The sequence below is a fragment of the Phodopus roborovskii genome, unplaced genomic scaffold, assembly GCF_943737965.1.
Source record: "Phodopus roborovskii unplaced genomic scaffold, PHOROB, whole genome shotgun sequence".
Taxonomy (NCBI): domain Eukaryota; kingdom Metazoa; phylum Chordata; class Mammalia; order Rodentia; family Cricetidae; genus Phodopus; species Phodopus roborovskii.
Window position 1 is genome coordinate 47313263 of NW_026126511.1, and position 21921 is coordinate 47335183.

The following is a 21921-nucleotide window of genomic DNA, read 5'->3' on the forward strand; positions in this document are numbered from 1 at the left end:
TATATATGGCTTGGGGCTTAGCAGTTAAGAGCACTTGCTACTCTTCCAGAGGATTGGAGTTAATTCCCAACCCTCTTGTCTGATGGCTCACATTGGCTACAGCTTCAGTTCCAGGGGAATCCTATGCCTCCTTCTGGCCTCTGTGGGCTTTGCACTTACATGCACATACCCCACACAGGCATACACATATACACATAATTTAAAATAAAATAAAACATTTTAATGGCATATGTGGCTATTGTTAAGACATGTAAGCAGAATTTTCTCTTGAGAAGCCCACAGTCACACTTGGGTACATCCAGTTCTTCCTGAGTGTCTCTCTACTGATGACCAGACCTAAACCTATGTTAAAATCTTATCTTAATGAATTTTAACTCTTCACTTAAAAAAATGCTAGTCATTACATGTCTGTGCACACACATACACACCTTCAGACTAAATGAATAAAATAATTAACATTTAAATATTTAAATAAATAGAGCTATTTTTTTAAACGGGGGGGGGGGGTGTGTGTCAAAGATGCCTCTTCTAAGTAATTTAGTTTTCATCCTTGGCTTTTATCCCCATTTCCCAAGTCCAAGTTGGCCCCACAGCTTGGTCTGCCTCTATATTAAATCTCCTTCCTCATCATTATTTTCCTAGGGAGAGGAGATGGGAGGGGAAGGGAAGGACAACAGTTTCTTCAACAGTGAGCACACCGTTTAGGTCTGGCTCTGGATCCCTTCTCCTCCACGATCCCTTTGACACCTTGGTGGGTCTCCAGTGAAGTACACACAGGAGGCAGAATACACTCATCTCCTGTCTACCCACTGCTTTCTAGCTGCTCTGGACACAGTCTTGGACCTGTGCAGGACCAGATTCAGATTTGTGCCTGAAGCAGGGAAATTCTGCTTCTGTTCCATGTGTTGGACCAATCAACACACTCTTATATCTCTTTGTTCCACCCCCAGAAGTTTGAGAGAAGTGCAGACTAGATGGGCCCGTGTGTCTTCCTAGATTGTGGAAAATGGGCACATCTCTTTACACATAGGTGGGATATCTCGGTAGTGACCTTCTACATCTTACCTTTGCCTCCATTTCTCAGCTCACATAAGGTCACCTGGGGTTCAGGTGGACTGAATTGGACCTAGGGACTGGGTGGCAATAGGAGATGAGCCTTGATACCAGATGGGAAGCTGGAGATGGGAGGGAGTGGCTTGGGGTCAAGGTAGAGTCTGACCCAACTGGTTCCATTACAGTTAGATCGGCTGGCAGTGACAGGGATGTACTGTGTGTTACTGAAGAGGAACTGGCTGGTGAAGACGAGGACATGCCATCCTTCCCATGCACACAAGAAGGTAAGTACTCGGGGACCCCCTGTGTCCTCTGTGAGATGGGACTTCCCTGCCTTCGTCTCCAGACAGGTGAACAAACAAGTGGTTTCAGAAATCTCGCTCTCATTTTCCTATTGCCCCTTGGAGAGTGAAGGGCAGAGCTGTGTGGCCTGGGACAGTTCAGGATCTGGCATGTGTCATATGCCCCCAGGGCTCCCCCTGAGTCCTTATAGGAACCCTGCCATCTGCTCTAGCCAGACATTCTGTGCCCAAGGTCTATCTTCTGCTTTGTTGCTCGTGCCATTTGAGTTGCTGGTTGGACTAGGGCCCTCAGTGGCATTTGGCATGGATTACACCTGTGTTCTTTCCTTGACTGGACATTGTACTTACTCATCGATGCCCCAGGCCTGCCCTCAGAATTTTGAACTTATTCTGGTGTGCCATATGGACCAGGCTCTAGGTTTGTAATCACTTGTGGTAACCATCATTTGCAGCTAAGCTGAGTTCCTCTTGGGGCCAGGCTACATCCTCAGCGGGCACTGGTCACCTCCCAGAGTCCCCAGGAACACCTGTTCCCTCTTCCCTCTCTGCACCAACCTGACTGGTGGACTTTAACTCCTTGTGTGGTTTCCAAGACAACTACAGCTTATTTGTCCAGCATGTGTGGGGCTGAGGGAACCCCCCCAGGAGTGGGACTTTAAATCTCAACATTGAAATTCTCTGCAAAGCATCACGATTTGCCCCTTCTGAGGAATTCTCATGGCAGGAGAGTCTTGGTGCTGTAACTCAGAAAGTCATGGGCAAACTGGGTTGTGTTGAGCACACATTGGAGCATAGATAGCACTGGGCTGGAGTGCGAGCAGGCTACTGGGATCGTGGATCACCAGTAGGACCAGTGTGGAGAGGAAGGTTATCTTTTCATTCTGTGGGCTGAATGAAGATACTGCCAAGAAAGAATGGCCAGTAAGGCAGGGGGAGGGGTAGTCTCTGTCTCCTCTATTTCAGAAAGTTATAGAAAGGCAGTCTAGGTAGGAGCAAGTAAGGGACAGAAGTGGAAAGCTCCAGTTGTGAGCTTGGAAAGCGACGAGACAGGCCAGAACAGGAACACGGAACTGAGTATGTCACTCCAGCCTTCACCACTGACCCAAGCCACTGCCATCTTCTTGTCTTCTGCAGGCCGGTCAGGACCCCGTTGCAGCCGCTGTCAAAAGAACTTGTCTCTGCACACGTCAGTAAGGATTCTGTATCTCTTCCTGGCTCTGCTCCTCGTGGCCGTGGCTGTGCTGGCCTCTCTGGGTGAGTTCAGAGTTCCTTGACCTGGTTGCAGGGGAGTGGCTGATTAGGTGTCTACATCAAAAAACACCTCTGTGGAGACAAGCACTCCACATCTGTCACCTGTCACCCAGACAAGTATCATCCTGGCTCAGATATCATTGTGGCTAATACACTAGGAGACTAGACTTGCTTCTAATCTCTGGTTAAGAGTTAGCTATAGGAAGGCAGCTATACTCACCACTATACCAGAAGATTGAGTCAGGGGAAGAACAGAGGAGAAAAGAAAAGAGATACCATAATAGAGGGAACCATTATAGGTTTTAAAGAGAAATCTGGCACTAGGGAAATGTCCAGAGACCTACAAGGATGACCCCAACTAACAATCTAAGAAATAGTGGAGAGGCTACCCTAAATGTCCTTCCCTGATAATGAGATTGATGACTACCTTATATGCCATGCTAGAGCCTTCATCCAGTAGCTGATGGAAGCAGAAGCAGACACCCACAGCTAAACATTGAGCTGAACTCCTGGAATCCAGTTGCAGACAGGGAGGAGTGATGAGTAAAGAGGTCAAGAACAGGCTAGAGAAACCCACAGAAACAGCTGACCTGAACAAGAGGGAGCTCATGGATCCCAGTCTGATAGCTGGGAAACCAGCATAGGACCGACCCAGAACCCCTGAACGTGGGTTTCAGTTAGGAGGCCTGGGCAGTCTATGGGACCTCAGATAGTGGAACCAGGATGTATCCCTAGTGCACAAACAGACTTTGGGAGCCCATTCCCCATGAAGAATACTCCCTTAGCCTAGAGATACGGGGGGAGAGCAAAGGCCCTACCCCAAATGACTTGACAGATTTTGATGATCCCTCCTGGAAGGCCTCACCCTCCCTGGGGAGTGGATGGGGGAAAAGATGGGGGAGTCAATGGGGGGAGTGGATGGAGGGCATGGGAGGATTGGAGGGAGAGGGAACTGAGATCGGTAAGTAAAATATTTTAAATATATATTAAATAATAAAAATTAAATAACAAACAAACAGAAAAAGAGTTAGCTGTAGGACTTTGAGTAGAAGAAAATAACCAGATGAGTTAGACAAGTCTGCGTTGGAATCATGTGAGAGTTTTCAGAACTGTTGATGTCCCAGGGTAACAGTGAATTTGTAACTTTCAGCTCTCTGGGTGAATCTGTTGTAGAGCCCTGGGTTGTGACCACTGGGGCAAGAGGCTTCTATTTCTGTCCATGATCTCTGTGTGTTGCTCAAGACAAGATCGGGTACCACCTGCATCAAGATTACCTTCAGTGTTCATTAAACTATAAATTCCCAGGTCTTACTAAGACTTGCAAAATCAGAGTCCTGCAGGTGAGGCCAGGAGACCCAAGTTTTGGGGCTTCTCATACACAGTGAGGTTGGTGTGACCATGGCTGGGGTCAGGTAGATTCTAAATTCTAAGAGTTTAAGAAAAATTGTCTCAATCAGTTTGGTCACATCATACTGAAATCTGTTTGTCCCAACCTGACTGAGACCAGTGACAGGGCTGGGAGTAGTGAGAAGCGATGGAGGTCTGAGTAACCTTCACCCAAGGTACTGACCCTGAGAGTGAACACCCTCCCTCCTGGAAAGGCACTTGGCCCTGCTCCTGGCTGAGGGTATTTGGGACCCAACCCTGGCGGTATTAGTAACATTTCTTTTTGCTATGACAAGAAGCAACTCCAGGGAGGGAGGATTCATTTTAGCTTATCATTTGAGAGCAGTCCATTACGGTGGGTAAGGCATGGCAGCAGGAGGAGATGGCCAAATACATTGCCTCTTCAGGCAGAAGGCAGAGAGCAGAAGGAAGGTAGGGCCCAGCTATAAAAATCTCAAGGCCCCCTCCCATAGTCCCACTACCTCCAGTGAAGGCTCCACCTCTGAAGGGCTGTGCCTTCCAAAACAGAGCCACCAGTTGGGGACCAAATGTGCAAGAACATGAACTTATAGTGCACAGTTCACACTGACACCGTAACAGGATGAGAAGGCAGAAAAAAAAAAAAAAAAAAAATAAGGGCGATGTCTAAACAAATTAATTACAAAATGTGAGATGTGCAGGGAGAAGGGAGAAAGAATACATGGGATGAGCCCCTGGCTGATGGCCTAGTAGACATTACGAAGCATTAGAGTCAGAATAGCAATTATTGGGTCTATTTCTTTTCCTTTAGCTATATATGGGCTCTTAATTGAGAGAAGCCACAAAGAGAAAAACTGTTGCCAACTATAAAATACTACCCCAACTAACAGTATTTGACGTCATCCCTGGGATCTCTCACACATGTCACTGTTAGTAATTTGACCTCTTGACAGATCTGAGCTGCACAGTGTTCGCGAGAGCCCAGAAATTCTAAATCACTTGAAACCATAAAGGTTTGAGATGCTAAGACTTTTGGAGATCTTTGCCTCCGTGTTTTCATTTTGTAGATGACTTTGTTCATTCTGGAAAAGTTCATTGTCCTGCCCAAAGTCACCCAACAGACTTTATATCAATCTGAGTCTAGAAGCTAAGTTGCCTTGGGTGATACTAATCCATTCGGCCTGATGTGGCCTTCAGAGGATCTGTGTCAGTCATGAGTCCAACAAAAGCTGTTGTGTCAGCAGGGTTTAGAGCAAGTATCAGCAGAAGCAGGGTTCCTGGGTTTATCCAGCAGAAGACAACATGGCCCTGGAAATAGTGAGAGGGTATGGGTTGGACTCATGACTGACACAGATCCTCTGATGACCCTCCAAAGAAAGAATGGAAAAATAGTAGGAAGAAGAAAAATGTCTGTAATGCCATACGTATAAAAGTCAAATAAAAGGAAGTAGATGGGGTAGCCAGAGCAACACAGTTTTGCATTTTATTTTATAAAGAGTGTATCTATGTGACTGTTAAGGGAGTATCTATCCATGGACACATCACTAGAAGAAATACATATTTGAAGATACTGATGGCAGTGAGTGCTCTCTGGGTGATGGAATTAAGAGTAATCTTATCTATGTATGTTTGTGAATTTTTTCTATTCTGTATTATGAGGAGGCCTTGTTTCTAAAACCCAGGCTGTTAATCCAGTTATTATTCTTATAATGGGACATGTGCTGAACTCAGGTAGAAAGAAGCACTTTGACTTGATCATTAGGAAGCCTTTCTCCTGGGAAAAGCACAAATGGTTTCAGTGCAGACTGATAAAAAAATGATCTCACCAATGATGCCTGTTTCTGAATCATGACCCAGCCTGGTCTTCTGTTTCCCCAGTTTTTCGGAAGGTGGACTCTCTCTCAGAAGACATCTCCTTGACCCAGTCCATCTATAATAAGAAGCTTGTGTCAATGCAAGAAAATCTTCAAGGACTGGGTAAGATTCTAGTGTCCACAAGCACACAGGGCCCTCCATCCCATGTTATCAAAAGATGGACAGGTGCTGCCTACTCTCTCAGACCAGCCACTGATCCCTGAGCATCATCCATCCAAGGAGGGCTGGGATACTGGGACGCAACAAGGATCGGGACAGAGTTTCTATATGGGCTACTGATCTAGCCACAAACCATAGGCAGACAAGGAAAGCGAGCATGGCCCTTTCTCAAAATGCCCACATGCATCTCAAATGATTTCTAAGACCTTGCAAAGCATCCTGCTATACATGAGCCCCTTCCGAGTCACCTGCCTTGAGCCACAGCACAGTTCACAATGGTCTCTCTTTCATTCTCCAATCAGGAACATTCTAAGAGAGGGAGTTAGCAGGAGTCACAGCAGATAAGGGTTTAGAGATCATCTCTGGGGGCTGGAGAGATAGCTCAGTGGTTAAGAGGACTGACTGCTCTTTGAGAGGACCCGAGTTCAATTCCCAGTACCCACATGGGAGCTCACAACTGTCTGTAATTCCAGTTCCAAGGGACCCAATACCCATGGCAAAACACCAATGCACATAAAATTGCAAAAATAAATAAATAAATAAAATAAATGAAATTTTACAAAGATAATCTCTGTTGCAAATAGAAAGTGCTGTCCTGACACCTAATAATGGAGTTCCATTTGGCAAGCTACTTTTCTGTCACCAGGGCCATCTTCCCCACAAATACGCTATGAGATATCAACGAAGACAACAAATATTAAAATTGTGTAGAAATGTTTAAATGAAGTGCACAATGGAGGTTCTTGCTCACCTCAGAACAACTATTAAGATCTGTTCTTGAGAATGCAGTGATACTGTGGGGAAAATATCCAAAATCCTACCCTTCAGACTGTAGAGTAAAGACGGGATTCTGCAGAGATTTCTGAGAGGGATTCTCACAGCAGGAATGGAAGCCAGTTCCTGTGCCTGCATTGCAGAAAGTGCCTGTATGGTTAGGGGGAGAACTCAGTCATTGACCTGAGCATAATCCCAAGAATCCACTTGGAAAAGGTGGGTGTGGTAGCAAATACTTGTGATCCCAGTGCTATTGTGACAGAAACGGGGATTCTTGGAGCTCACTTGCCAGTTAGCCTTGCTTGATTGACAAGCTCCAGGCCAGCCAGAGGATCTGTCTCAAAAATCAAGACAGATGGCACCCAAGGAACAGCACCTACAGTTGTCCTTAGACCTCCATACATGTGCATGTATGCCTGCATGCAAATAAACACACACACACACACACACACACACACACACACACACACACACACACAGCACCTTTGTCCCATTTAACTGAAAATGTTGTCCCCTTTTCTCCTGAAGACCCAAAAGCTCTGAACAATTGCTCCTTTTGCCGTGAGGCTGGGCAGCTGGAGCAGGAAATCAGGAAGCTCCAAGAGGAGCTCGAGGGGCTTCAGAAGATGCTGCTGGCCCAGGAGGTCCAGCTGGACCAGACTTCCCAGGCCCATGAGCTGCTCTCCACTACAAGCAGTCAAATCTCCCAGGAGATGGGCAGTTGTTCCTTCTACGTCCACCAGGTAAATCAGTCCCTGGGACTCTTCCTGGCACAGGTGAGGGGCTGGCAGGCCACCACAGCAGGCATGGACACCACTCTGAAGGACCTCACCCAGGAGTGCTATGATGTCAGGGCTGCGGTACACCAGATCAACTTCACAGTGGGCCAGACTGCTGAGTGGATCCATGGGATCCAGCGCAAGACAGACGAGGAGACCCTGACCCTACAGAAGATGGTTACAGACTGGCAGAACTACACAAGGCTCTTTGGGGGTCTGCGTAGCACTTCTGCCAAGACTGGAGAAATGGTCAAGGCCATTCAGACCACCCTGGGGGCCTCCTCGCAGCGCATTAGCCAGAATTCTGAGAGCATGCATGACCTGGTGTTGCAGGTCATGGGCCTGCAGCTACAGCTGGACAATATCTCCTCCTTTTTGGATGACCACGAGGAGAACATGCATGACCTCCAATACCACACCCGATATGCCCAGAACCGCACAGTGGAGAGGTTTGAGTCTCTGGAAGGACGCATGGCTTCACACGAGATCGAAATCGGCACCATCTTCACCAATATCAACGCCACCGACAATCACGTGCATAGCATGCTCAAGTACCTGGACGATGTGCGGCTGTCCTGCACTCTGGGCTTCCACACCCACGCTGAGGAACTCTACTACCTAAATAAGTCCGTCTCCCTCATGCTGGGTACCACAGACCTGCTCAGGGAGCGCTTCAGTCTGCTCAGTGCTCGGTTGGACTTCAATGTCCGAAACCTCTCCATGATCATGGAGGAGATGAAGGCTGTGGACACACAGCATGGAGAAATCCTCCGAAATGTCACCATCATCCGAGGTAAGAGGAGTGGGCAGGATTCTCCAGGGACTCAGAGTTACTTCTATATACAGGAGCACATGATTTTAGGGAAATCTCCAATAGTATGTACATAGATAGAGGATGCTAGATAGAGGGAGCTGCATAGGGAAATAGATTGCTGAAATCATCCTGTAACCAATTCCCAAGGCAGCAGGCAACTTTAAGAAACGCCTTTGAGGAGCTCAGTGGTTAAGCACACATGCTGCTCTTGCAGAAGACCTGGTTCAGTTCCCAGCACCCATGTAAGGAAGCTGACAAATACTTGTCACTCTAAGTCAGGGGATCTGAAGTTCTCTTCTAGATTCCACAGGCACATGTACACACATGGTATACACACACAAGTAGGCACACACACACATGCACAAATAAAAAGAAATCATCTTTAATGTTTAAAATTCTATCTTTGAGTGCTAAACTGTGGTACACAGCTATAATCCCACCACTCAGGAGGCTGAGGCAGGAGAATTGTCGTGGATTCAAGGCTAGCTTGGACTGACTACACACTAAATCTCAGAGATACATAGTGAACTGTCTCAACAAAAGGAACAAATTAAAGAAGGGAGGTTCTTGCAGACCTCTTGGTGAAGGTGATATGGTTTCTGACTTTACCTTTCAAAGAACATTTGATTTATTCATGGATTTCTTTTAGTCCACATAGGCAAGTATGCAGACCTTGTCTTTTAGACAAGTATGCCCACTTTCTCCCTTTCTGCCCCCTCATTAATGCTTTTGTCTGCCTGTCCAACTAAGCATCCCTCAGAAACCCATAACTCTGCCTTCTTCTCCTATATCTCCCTAAGTTCCTTATTCATAAGAATTCTCCAGAAAAAGAAAAGAAGAGGAAGAAGAAGGAGAAGAAGAAAAAACAGAACTAGTAGAATGTAGGAAGATAGGTAATAGCTGGGAAGACAGACAGACAGAGCGATCATAACATATGCTGGAGATCAATTGAGAAAAACACCTGATATTGCTCCCTGGCCAATGACATGTATACAAACATGTACTTATATGCATGCACACTCACACACATGCATGCTCTCTCTCTATCTATCTCTCTCTCTCTCTCTCTCTCTCTCTCTCTCTGTCTCTCTCTCTTTCTGTCCTGGTGCCCTACTTCAGTTCTTCAAAACTGTGTCCACTGTCCACACAGGAGAGGAGATGCTGAGATCATGATGCTGAAAGCAAATAGCTCAGACATTTCTACCTAGCTCCTGCTTCACTATAGGGCAAGGGATGGAGAATGGAGGAGATAGAGACAGTACCCGGAGGAATTTTTGGAGAGTGACATTTGCTGCAGCCTTGATCATAGCAGAGTTGCATTACAAGCCCACCTCTTAAGCATGGTGGGACATCTGTTTGAGTACATGGAACCCTCGATTCAACATCTTCATGTTTCTACTGACACTGAGCTCATTTTCTTGTTGATATAGATTGGTGAGGTGGGGAGAACATGTTTAACTGTTGTTTCATCTTATATTTACAACAAAGCCCAGTCCTGAGTATTTCCATAGGAACTGAAAGTTGACCTTATCATTTCACTGAGAGGATGGATGCATGTGTGTGGCCCGTAAGGTGCAATTTTAAGTTGTGTCTGTTGGCCAACATCCCTCCTGATCTTAAAGTCATCACATGCACAACTTCTATCTGAAAGACTCCAGGTAAATTGCATATCACACCCGAGAGGGAACTAATCCCTCACCCTCAGACAGGCTCTGAGTCTCTAACAGTGGAGCTGGCAGTGAGGGTTGTCTGGCCGGTGTAGAGCTGATAGTTAGGACATAGGTACGGCCGTGACACAAGCAGTGGAGGGTCTGCCAAATACCTCTAAAGGAAAGGAGGCTGGGTTATAATTTGTTCTGGGACTTAGGCAAACTTGCTTCATCTCTCCAACTGTGCTCTGTCATCTGTAAATGAAGGGGTAGGACCAGCCCCTTCCAGCTCTAATTCCAAGCCTCCATGCACCACAGAAAGCCTGTGGTGCATGCACACTGGTTACACCTCTCCTAGAATCTTGTTCTCTCCCTAGTCTCTGGGATAATTTTTATGTCTGTGCTAGACAGTATCTCTGCTAGGACTGCTATATGACTATCCTTTTGGAGTTGGAGGGGAAAAAACCCACTGCTCATTAGCTGAGAGTGGGTAGAGTTCTTCATCACTTTCAACTCAGTCTCCTCACCAACCATGTCCTACATTCATTTCTGTTGCTTTGATAAAAGGCAACTTAGGGAAGAAAAGGTTTATTTGGCTTTCAATTCCAGATAACAGCCCATCCCTGAGGGGCAGTCAGGTGGGAACTCAAGCAGCTAGTCACATCCCGTTAACAGTCAAGAGCAGAGAGAAGTGAATCCATTCAGGCCCATTAGCTAGGTTTCTCCCCTCTTACACTGTTTGTATACCCAGGCATGGACCTCCTTGCCTAGGTAATGGTGCTGCCCACAAGTGACTGTGCTTCCTATGTCAATCAAAAGAAAACAACTCCACCAGACATGCCCCAAGACCTACCTGCTCTTGACAATTCCATAGTAAAACTCTCTTCACAGGCAATTCTAGGTTGTGTCAAGTTGACAGTTAAAGATAACCAGCACAAATAAGACCACTAAAACCTGTTCTGCCAGTACCACATAGGGTCATTGTGGGGTTCAGTGACAATAATCATATGGATCTAAAAAGGGTGTGTTAATATGAGATGACATCACTATATTGATGACATAGTGCCCTTTCCCATTCACAACTGTCTAACAGTTCGTGGGCCCCAAAGGCTCTCTGGAAGTTTTTGCTTAATGAATGAATAACTGGAAGTATGAATGGAGAGTAGATGCCAAGTGTGCAAGGAATTAAACTTGAAAACTTGTTCTGTAAGCACCGCCTGCTATACCCTGCTATAACCCACAAGGATTCAGGAGTTGACACAGTAAGAAGGGAAACCAAAGGTAGCCTTGTCAGGTTAAGATTCCTGCTACCAAATCTGGTAACTTGAGTTCAATAGCTAGGGCCTGAGAGGTGGAAGGAGAAACTGACTCCAGCAACTTGTCCTCTGACCTCTGAACATATGCTCACACACATAAACGCAAACACTATACATGCACAATAAATTTAAAAAAAATTTTTTTTTTTGGTTTTTCAAGACAGGATTTCTCTGTGTAAGTGCTCTGGCTATCCTGGAACTTGTTTTGTAGATCAGCCTAGCCTTGAACTCATAGAGATCCACCTACCTCTGCCTCTGGAGTACTGATATTAAAGGCATACGCCACCATCACCCGGCAAATAATTTTATTTTAAAGAAAGGAAAAACAGTTCTGTTTAGGCACAGGGGCTGTGTATGCAGGCGAAGAAGGGTTAGTAGCTGTGCGTCCCATTTTTGTCTGGCCAGCCTTGTAAAGCTGTTGGGAGTTTTCTTTGATGCCCTAGCTGTACTCTTCTGTTAGGTTTTTTTCAGTCTATACAGAATGATCACTCCCCACAGCACCTTGAGTAGAGAAGCAGCAGAGGTTGCAGGCTGGCACCAGGGAGAGCCTTCTCCTGGGATCTCAGCACTTGGTGTCACTCCAGAACTTCCTGGAAGATGCTCTGCATCATCTCTAACAGTTCTCTTACTCTTGGTCAGCAATGTAGGATGTTACATACCAGCCCACCCTCAACAGACATATAAGTTAATCAGCATTCTCTAGGTGTTCTTTTGTTGATCATAATTAGGACTGAGACTCTCTGGCTGATGTCAATAGAATCACAGAACAGAAGAAATAGAGACAGATACGTAAGGACAGACAGACACACATACACACACACACACAGAGAGAGAGAGACAGAGAGAGAGAGAGACAGACACACAGATCAAGCCCAGCCACCTAACATGCTAATGCCAGAGCTGGCATTCCAATCTAGATCTCAGGGTTCAGGACAGGGCAGCTTCCATTGGGCTTGACACTCAAGGAACCATCTCTTCCATTTCCAGTTCCTTCTGTCTTAGTGAGCTGACTACAAGAGGTACCATGGAACCCTCCTACTAATGGCTCATTATAGCATGGGTGGGCAGGGTTATTTCTTGAGATTCTAGATTCTTCCAGCCACTCCTATTTCTTTCATCTTCTCTAATCCCGAGTGTGGACCACAGAACCACCACCTACTCTACCTGCCTCCTTCAGACATGCAATCAGTTGTGGCTGGTTCCTAATGGGTCCAAGAGCCTAATTACAGCCTGTAGCTTCCTGAATAATGATGGGCCTCCCTGGGACTCCTTACCTCAGCCACCATGCTGGTGTTTGCTTCTTGGCTGCGCAGAGTAGTTCTGAGCCCTCCTCGTCTTTGTCCTGTACTCGGCACACGCCGGTGTTTTATTACTACTGACAGCTCACTGGAACTCTATCCTGGTGGTGTTTTGAGCCTGAATCATTTTCCTTCCCATTGTGCTAACAGCTGGTTGTTGACTTTGTCCTGAGGTGGACGGGGCTCCCCTGCCTCACAATCTCACAATCTCTTATGATTCATCTGATCATCTAAGAAAGAAGTCTTTCCAAGTTCCCACCCATGTTTTTTGTTTTGCTTTGTGTTTTTTTTTTTTTTTTAATGTAAGTTCTAAGGATGGAATCCAGGACCTTGCACATGCTGGACAAGTGCTCTTTCTTGAAACAAGCTATTAGGTAGCAACACAGACTCTATGTAACCCAGGACAGGAGCCCAGAACTCCCAATCCTCCTGCCTTTGCTTCTCAAGTGCTCAGATTATAGCTGCATACCCTATGCTGGCTCTCCCTACTCTTAACAGACCCTCAGTGCTCTTCAGAAGAGTCTAGAGCCCCCACCCGTCTTCAGACAGCCCCAGACTGGATGGAAAAGGCCCAGGACTCCCTTTTGGGGGGTTGCTGGGGGCAGCAGTGGTAGCTGTGGGAGAAAGCTAGGTAGAGTGGCCCATTGCTTGCTCTCCTCCCGCTGCTGCCCCAGGCTCATCTGAGTTCTCAGAGATGGAGCAGTAGTGGTGGCCACGAGAGAGGGCATAGAGAAAGAAGTGGACATTCTCTTCTGGGGCCTCCTTGCACTGATGCTTGGGATAACGGGATGAGTGGTATGACCGGGTCTGAGGCTTCTGCCCAATTGTCTACCCAAGCATGATAGGTACTCATCCTCCCTCGAGGAAAGATGGCTTGGCTCTGCCATGGAAAGAGTGGCGGTGTGGCAGGGAGGGCAGACCTTTGTCTGTCTCTGCCCTTTCTCCTTTGCTGCTGACATGGAGACTCTACATACCCTCCCAGTGGCTGCTGTGCTCCTCTGGGTCAAGGAGAGGCCCTTTCCAGGAGGCAGGGGCACTGGAGAAAATGGGCTCTCAGAAGAAGGTGGCATATGTCAGATGGCCTGGGGGCAGGCATAGCACCCTTGCTATGATGAGATCCTCAGACTGGACATGGGGTGCAATCGCTTCCACCCAAAGTCAAAAAGGGTGGAGTACTAGGGCCTAGAGAAGTCTCTGGAGCAGGCTGTTCCCGAGACAGGTGGAAGAAGAATCCAAAGGAACTTCCAAAATGAGCACAGAGGCATGACACAAGTGCCCACCTAGTCATGGGGTGGGGTGTCAGGACAAGGAGCTGTAGAGCCATAGGGCACTCTGACATTCAGTTGTGCAAAGTCAAGAACTTAAGCTGTGTGTGTGTTACATTAACTGAGCTGTCTGCAGGGGTGATATTTAGTGCTGCTCTCTGCTGAACTCTGAGGTCTGGAATGGGGAAGGATTGCCCAGCATCGCTCCGTCAGCCACACAGCCTCACAGAGCCTCTCCACTGCTAAATGGCTCTCTGCTTCTCCAAATCTCAGCTGGTCCAGATGCCAGGAGCCAAATAAGGACAAGCACTGTGATTTGCCAGTTCCCAGAAAGACCTGCCAGGCTGGGGGAGGTGGGCCCTGTGTGGGCATCAGCTTGGGCCTGTGCCATGCTGGTAACTGCAATAAGGGACTTGGGGGATCAAAGGACAGGTCCTGTTTCTTGCTTTCTCCAATGCCAGGCTGCTACCATCACTCACCAGCTGTCTCAACCTCCAGCCACCTCTGCTGGCGTGCCATGTGAGCTGAGGTGGAGTCTTGTCCCATGGCAGGCGATGGCAGGAGCTGCTGGCTGGAGGTTTTTTTTGGCTCTAATGGGGCTGACTGTCCAGGCTCTGGTTTCCAGTTTAGGTCATAATCGATATTCACTGACCTGGCTCTACATAGAAACACCTTGAGAAGGAGACCCAGGGAGACCAAGGGACTGTGGGTCACATCAGCCAGGGTGATGGTGATCCGGGACCATAGAATAACATAGAATAAGATTTTGGAAACTTAGAGAGCTCAGCAATCAGCACCCAGCATCCTTTTCCTCAAAGATATCACTGAGTTCTAGTCTCCACTAAAGAAGCCCTTAGAATTGTATTCACACACGCGCGCGTGCACACATACAGAGAGAGAGAGAGAAGGGGGAGGGAAGGAAGGAGGGAGGGAGAGAGAGGGGAAGAAGGGAGGGGGGTACTTGTGTATTCAGATGTGTGTGGACCTCAGGTTTTGTTCCTTAGGAGACATCTTCCTTGTTTTTTGAGACAAGGTCTCTCATTTTGACAAGTAAGCTAGGGCAGGCTAGCCAAGCAAACTCAAGGAATCTACCTGTCTCCAACCCCATTCCCACCCCACCCCAGGAATACTCACAGACCACCATACCCATCACTAGTTCTAGGGATTGAACTCAGATCCTCAAGACAGCAAGTCTTTTACCAACGGGACCAGTCTCCAGCCTAGTGATGGGATTTCACCTCACTCTCCAGATTTTAGTTGAAGGAATTGGACCAGAGCCCACCTAATGTACAAACTTTTGACACTGCACTGCAAAGGGTCTGGGTTGCTAGCAGAGTTCTCATGGAGATCTGAGTCAGGTTCTGGGACTCACAGTTCCCATCAACCCTGTCCCTCACCCACACAGAGACCGTGGAAGAAAATGAGGTCTGCACCAAGCCTTGCCTCCACAATAGCTGGAGCCCTTTCATCCACGTTGTCCCATCTCAGACCATGCTCTGTCACCTAGGCCTTAAGGCGTTCTATGTGCCCTGTCAGAGCGGGGTCATGTATCCTCAGAGCTGGTGTAGATCTGAGAGGGGACTCTGAGACTTACACTGACAGGTAGGGGATGGGAGGCCACTGGATCCTGGCATGGTCTCCATGCTGAAAGTCATGTCTCTCCCCATCATCAGGCCCATGATAGAGGTCCACAGATTGAGACATGGCCTCTTCTCACAAACCCTGAGCTCCCATGACCGCATACCAGGCTGGATGCCCAGTGCTAAGACGTAAAACAATTACTCTTGTTGTCTTTCTGGTTTAACAGAGTCCAAGAGATACACACCTAGTGCTGGCTTCTGCTGCACTGATTTCTCTGCACTGATTAAAGGCTCAGAAAGAGGCAGCCTCAGGAGCTCCTAGGAGAAGTTGGGGTGGTCGAGTGGACTTCCTGGAGAGGGATGCTTCTTTGAGTTAGGTCTTGCCTTACCTTCTTCACTTTTTCCTCTGCATCCCCAATTCCACCCCTGATCCCAGAGGCCCAAGAGGTTCCAGGAGGTAGGGCAGGCAGTGAAAACAGCAATCAAACTCCACAGGAGCTATGAAAGGTCAGACTTCCCTTGGGCAGGATGGGAGTACCCCCACCACACACACACACACACACACACACACACACACACACACACACACACGAGAGAGAGAGAGAGAGAGAGAGAGAGAGAGAGAGAGAGAGAGAGAGAGAGAGAGAGCCCTGCCCTCAGTCCTGCTAGCTATGTATGAAGCTGAGGGATGTCAGACCTGGGAGTGTTAGCAGTATAGCAGGCCCAGTGTAGGATACCAATATGTGTTGCATAGAACCTACTGTTATAACCACCACTCCGGCAACAACGAAGCATCATCTGATAGCTCAGTAGCAGCTGCCCTGAGTCAAGCTTCTGTATGAACTTCAGCTGTCCCTGACCACTCTGCTTACAGAAAGCCTCATGAGTGTCCTGTCTCTTCTTCTATCCAACCCTAGGTGTCCCTGGGCCTCCCGGACCAAGAGGACTCAAAGGAGATGCAGGCATAAAAGGACCTCTTGGTAACAGAGGACCCAAGGGGGATTCCGGCAGCCTGGGACCCCCGGGACGTCAGGGTCCTCAGGGGCCACCTGGGGAGCCAGGACCAGTTGGAGAGAGAGGGCCAGCTGGACCCCAAGGCTTTTCAGGACTCAAAGGCTCAAAGGGCAGCTTTGGCACTGGAGGGCCAAGGGGGCAGCCAGGCCCCAAAGGAGATGTGGGGCCCCCAGGGCCTGAGGGGCCTCCAGGGTCACCAGGACCCTCAGGGCCTCAGGGAAAGCCAGGGATTTCAGGAAAGACAGGGTCACCAGGCCAGCGGGGGGCCACAGGGCCTAAGGGTGAACCAGGTATCCAGGGTCCTCCTGGATTACCCGGGCCTCCAGGCCCTCCAGGGAACCAGAGCCCTCACTGAAAGAGGTCTTTGGCCTGATGCTGCAATGCAGGTTGGGGACCAGAAGGGCCTACTATCTACAATCATTGTTCTTTGATCCTGATATGAGGGTGTCTATTAGAACTGACTGTATAGCTTAAAGCTCCCCAATAATGACTGTACCCCAGGAAAAGAGCTCACTGTCTACCCCTATTTCTCTGCTGGCCAGGGAGAGCCTACTGGGTTTCCATGGCTGGTTAGGAGGGGAGGGAAAAAGAAACACACACACACACACACACACACACACACACACACACACACACACACACACTTCCTGTGATAGCCTGCTGGGGAGGGAGGTGGCTGGCTATGGAAGAATGTCTTAGATCTCTTGGATGATAACTAGTTCCAGTCTCTGCAGTGACTTAACATCTACACTAGCCAGAAGCCTCTTCCTGGTCTTGAAAACATCCAGGGAAACCTTTGGGGCATTATAGATGACACTGCAGGGAGCCTCTCCCAACAGCCATGGGAACAGAGTCACAGGGACTTGCCCTGCCCCACACATGGCAGGAGAACTCTGCCTGGCTGGCATCCTCCGTGCATGTCATCTCTGACAAGTTCAGAGGGTTGTTATTCACACGTCCAGAACATTCCTCGCTTCAGTCTTACCTCTACATCTCAGGAGTGGCCTGGAAAGAAACCAAGCAGAGTTTCATCTGCAGGGAGAGACCCTGCAGGTCCCAGAACATTCTGCTTGTCTACTGTCCAGCTCCCAGGAAGACCACAGGGATGGAAGTGGGAGGACAAGGCAGGAGTGAAGCCTCTCTGCAGTCAACCCTTGTTCAGCCTGGGCTGCCATGCCGTGTTCCCAGTGGGGCTTCTCTGTGGTGGCCAGGGAGGAAGCTGTAGCAGGGCCCACCCCGGATAACAGGGGGGCTCTTGCCTACTACTCTTGGCTGTTCTATCCATAGATGAACATTGACTTCACCCCAACACAACCTAAGAAGTCTGGAGCTCTTTCCCACATGAGCAGCAGGCTGGATGAGGCATGGGAAGAGCCTGAACATGCACAAGGAGCCTCTGATGTTTCTCCTGTCTTTCATGAACGTCTTACATACACTGGCAGAAAGGGATGCTGGGAAAGACCTGCATTGTCTTGACTCACTTTCTATTAGGCTGCCCTGCTCCTTCAGACTCCAATAGACTTAAATGCTCCTGGGCAAAAGGCAGAGCTGTCTCCTCCCTTGCACTGCCTCAGAGACTAGTCTTCTTCCTGCTCAAAGCCTCTGTACCACCTTTCTCCTCAACATCAGTGTGCAACTGGCTTGCACCACCCACCTACCCCCTGCCGTATAACTGTCCTGTCTACTTACGATAATATGTGACACAGTATCACTGGCCCAGTAAAGAGCTGTTTCCAGGAGGGATGTGTCTTCTGGTATTTGTACCCAACCAGAGGAAGTGATTCCTTCTGGGATCCATTTCATATTAACCTTCAGAGGGGAGTCACTGTCAAGGGTTCTGCTGCAGAATCTGAGAACCGAGGAGCTTTTGGAGCTCTAGTGGTTGGCAGTGAAGCCCAAGCAAGAGTCTAAGAAATTACCACCAAGGGCAAGGCCAAGCTTGAAACAGTGCATCCCCTAAAGCTTGCGGCTAGACCCTATAGTTATTTGGCTACAATGAGACTGGAAAATAGGAAATAGGGCAGGCCCAGACAACACAGGGATGCCTGCTGCTTCCACATGTTGTCTCTAAAACAAAGAAGCAGAACCAAAAAGGAGGAAAAGACAAGGCCAGACTTGCTCCAAGGGGCCTGAAAGAACAGAGGTCAGCTGGGTTCCTTAGAAATAAGACTGAGCCTGCTCCACAAGGAGTTTTAAGGGAGAGCAAGTTCATTTGCTAAGTCAAGCCCACCCCCGTGCAAAGCCTGGGCACTGCTTTGATGTGGGGCATGTAAGAGTCAGGGGTGCTCAGTGGGAGTGAAAAGGTGGAAGAGCTGAGGTGAGACCCCTGTATACGAGCCTTGCCCATCTGTGTGGCGTGAGGGCCACCCTTCACACAGCACCTGCCGCATGTGGGCCGCTGAGTTCATTGCTTAAGGCTCACAAGGATGAGTAAGGCCTAAAACTCAATCTGGCCACTTTTCCTCAAGAGGGCAGACATATCTATAGCCTTGCATGAAACAAGACAGGGAAAGGAAGGGGAAGTTAGGGGGTGGGGACAAGTCTCCCTGATAAGACACGTCCAGAAGGGTGACGCCCAGCTAGTAACACAAGGACAACAGGAAAGACAGGTCACTGGAGTCACCTCACACTCTCGGACTATGAACCAACCTCCAGAAATCTTGAACTACTGGTTGCCACACTACTGGTAGGGAAAGGACTAGGCCAGGCCCTGGGATAAGAAAAGCGTAAGTGAGGGTATCAGCTGTGTCTTAGTTCGGGTTTCTATTGCTGTGGAGAGACACCATGACCACTGCAATCTTATAAAGGAAACATTTCATTGGGGTTCAGTCCAGCACGGCGGGGAGCATGGCGGCGTGCTGGCAGATGTGCTGGAGCTGAGAGAGCTACATCCTGACTGAAAAGCATCAGGAAGTTGACTGACACACCGGCTGGCATCCTGATCATAGCAAACCTCAAAGCCCAGCGCCCCCCAGTGACACACTTGCTCCAACAAAGCCACACCTCCTAATAGTGCAACTCCCTACAAGATTATGGGGTTATGGGGACAAATTACATTCAAACTACCACAAGCTGGACTTGAAGTTAAGTCCCAGCAAAGCCAGAGCTGAGATAGATTCCAAAGGACGGGCTTGGAGGACAAAATGATAGAAAAGACATAGGGATTTAAAAAAAAGAAGTCAATTTGAGAACATTGAGATCACAGCAGTGAAATCCAGTGGGCACTGTGTCAGCAGGGCAATGTCTCATGGCCTTCCCTGAGAAGCTCATTTCTGTTCCCCAGAGAGAGAGAGAGCGATCACAGAGCAAAGAAACAGCTCCATCCAACTCCCGCTTGGAGAATTATTGAGTCTAATTGAATTACTTACAGACAGGCAGATACACCAAGAAACACGCCCTCTTTCCCACAACTATTACCCACTTACATACCCTCCAGGAAGGACTGAGAACCTCAGGAACCTTGTGCATCCTCCTGCCCTTACATTCCGTAAGAGAATCCTAGGTGGGCCCACTCTCATAAAAGTCGCTCATTAGTAATCACAGCTGCACGGATTACAAGGTGGCAACAGTCATGGCATGCCAGAGCCCAGAGGTCCACATCATACAACAGTAACAGTGAAAGCAAGCACAATGGTGCAGTCAGGCAGAGGCCACATACCACCCTAGGTACTTCACAAATAGTAACTCAGTCTTTACTACCATTTAGAATGTATAATGCGCATCTCTACCTCACAGGAGAACTGAGTTGTGGAGCAGTGCATTAATGTGTGGGCCAAAGTCATAACTAGTTTTTTTTTTTTAGACATACACATTGAGACAGCCTTGAATAAGCTGTTTAACTGATGACTAGTTGCCTCCATGGGATTCCTGGAAAGCTCTTCGGCTAGGGTATTGGTCTGCTTAGCTGCCACCAGCAAACACACCAGATTGCATGCTTCCAACAGCAGAAATTTCTTCTCTCATGGTTCAAGAGGTCGGGAAGGTTAAACTCAAAATGTCAACTCTTCCATGTTTGCAGAGGGCCACCTTTGTGTTACACCCTCAGATTGTAGACAAGTTCTTATGCTTTTCCAGACAGCCTTAAGCTCAACCCTATGACTTTGCTTATGCTTAATGACTTCCTGAAGAACATGGCTCCAGATCGTCACACTGAGGTGATGGCTGCATAAGTCAATCAATCTGGGTACCCAGCAGCAGCCAGTGTTCCATAGATATCAGTCACCATCCAATTACATAGAATCTAAGTTTCTTTAACATCACTAAGACTCAACACTCCTCAAATGGTCAGAGCAAGAAGCCAGCACACTCCTTATACTTCTGCCCTTCCTTTCTCTCAACCCTCATCCCTCTGTCCCATGTCATCACATATTCCTTTTAGAATATCCTAACTTTTTTCCCAATTCTTTTGAAACTCCAAAGAACTTACTGGGGCTTAGGAATGGACAGTTGGAACCATAAAGCCTGAAACAAATGGTATGACTCAATGTGGGATCTTGTGAGATGGATGCCACTTGTCTGAGAGTGGAGATTGGGTGGGTTATTTGACAGGGTCCATCAGTAAACATGGAGCTGGGACAGGTCATGGTTCAGCCATGCTGGTCTCTTTTCTTCCTTGTGGGACTATAGGCCCAGCACAGACCTCTTGGATCAATAGACCTGGCTTGGAGATCCACATTTATCTGTCCTAACCAAGCTGTCCTTTTCTCCTGCTCTATTCAGTTGCTTTGCTGTATCTCACTAAAGCCAAGATAATTAAGTCTGACTCTTCATGGAGAGGTGACAGCCCATGAGATTTCAGCTACTGCATGCAAAGCACAGACTTTGCTGTTGGTGTGACTTTAATTCCAAAACTTACAAAACCCTGAAATTACTCCTGGGCTTCCTAGAAGCCACAGACCAGAGCCACGGTCTCTCAGTGCCTCTGAGAACTCCGAGCTTGCTTTCCCATCCTGGCAACCTCTCCCTTCTTCCTGCAGAAGAGGACAGGTTTGGGCAAACCCGCTCTTCCCCCAGCCCTTCTCCCCAGACCAGGGTTGAGCTGGCAACCTCTGCTGCACCAACCCTGGATACACCTGTCAAAACAGAAACATTGGAGAGTCGAGCAAGAGCTGAAAAACATGGTCTGACCACACCGAACTTTCCACCAGGGCTGGGTTGCCAAGGGCTGGCTTTTCCCGAAAGCCTTACCCCCACGGGTGACTGAGCAGCCTTCTTGAGGACTACTTGACTGTGGAAGGATAGGCCATTTGATTTTCTGACCTTTGCCTGTCCACTGCTTTTGTTTTCTTTTAAACTTCCAAGTGCAAGAGCCGTGCTTGATGGATCAGGGAACATTTAGAGGCTTATTCAATGCCTCCTAGTGGGAACCACCTACCATGGTACAACCACCTGGAGGCCCATAAAAATGTACACCGTGTGCTTGCACCC

The 21921-nt window shown here is 48.1% G+C and overlaps 1 protein-coding gene across 3 annotated transcripts in view; it reads left to right on the forward strand.

Annotated features, from left to right (window-relative positions):
• The window catches only part of Scara3 (scavenger receptor class A member 3), a 30360-nt gene extending 13303 nt beyond the window's left edge, over positions 1–17057 (forward strand). For 2 of the 3 annotated variants that reach the window (XM_051195488.1, XM_051195490.1), the window contains exons 2-6: positions 1239–1337; positions 2490–2609; positions 5850–5948; positions 7308–8351; positions 16398–17056. In XM_051195488.1, coding sequence (XP_051051445.1) covers positions 1239–1337; positions 2490–2609; positions 5850–5948; positions 7308–8351; positions 16398–16849 — 1814 coding nt within the window. In that variant the 3' untranslated portion in view covers positions 16850–17056. Of the gene's footprint in view, positions 1–1238; positions 1338–2489; positions 2610–5849; positions 5949–7307; positions 8352–16397 lie in introns of all 3 variants that reach the window. The other variant, XM_051195491.1, reaches the window with a different exon arrangement.
• Positions 17058–21921: the final 4864 nt, after the last annotated feature.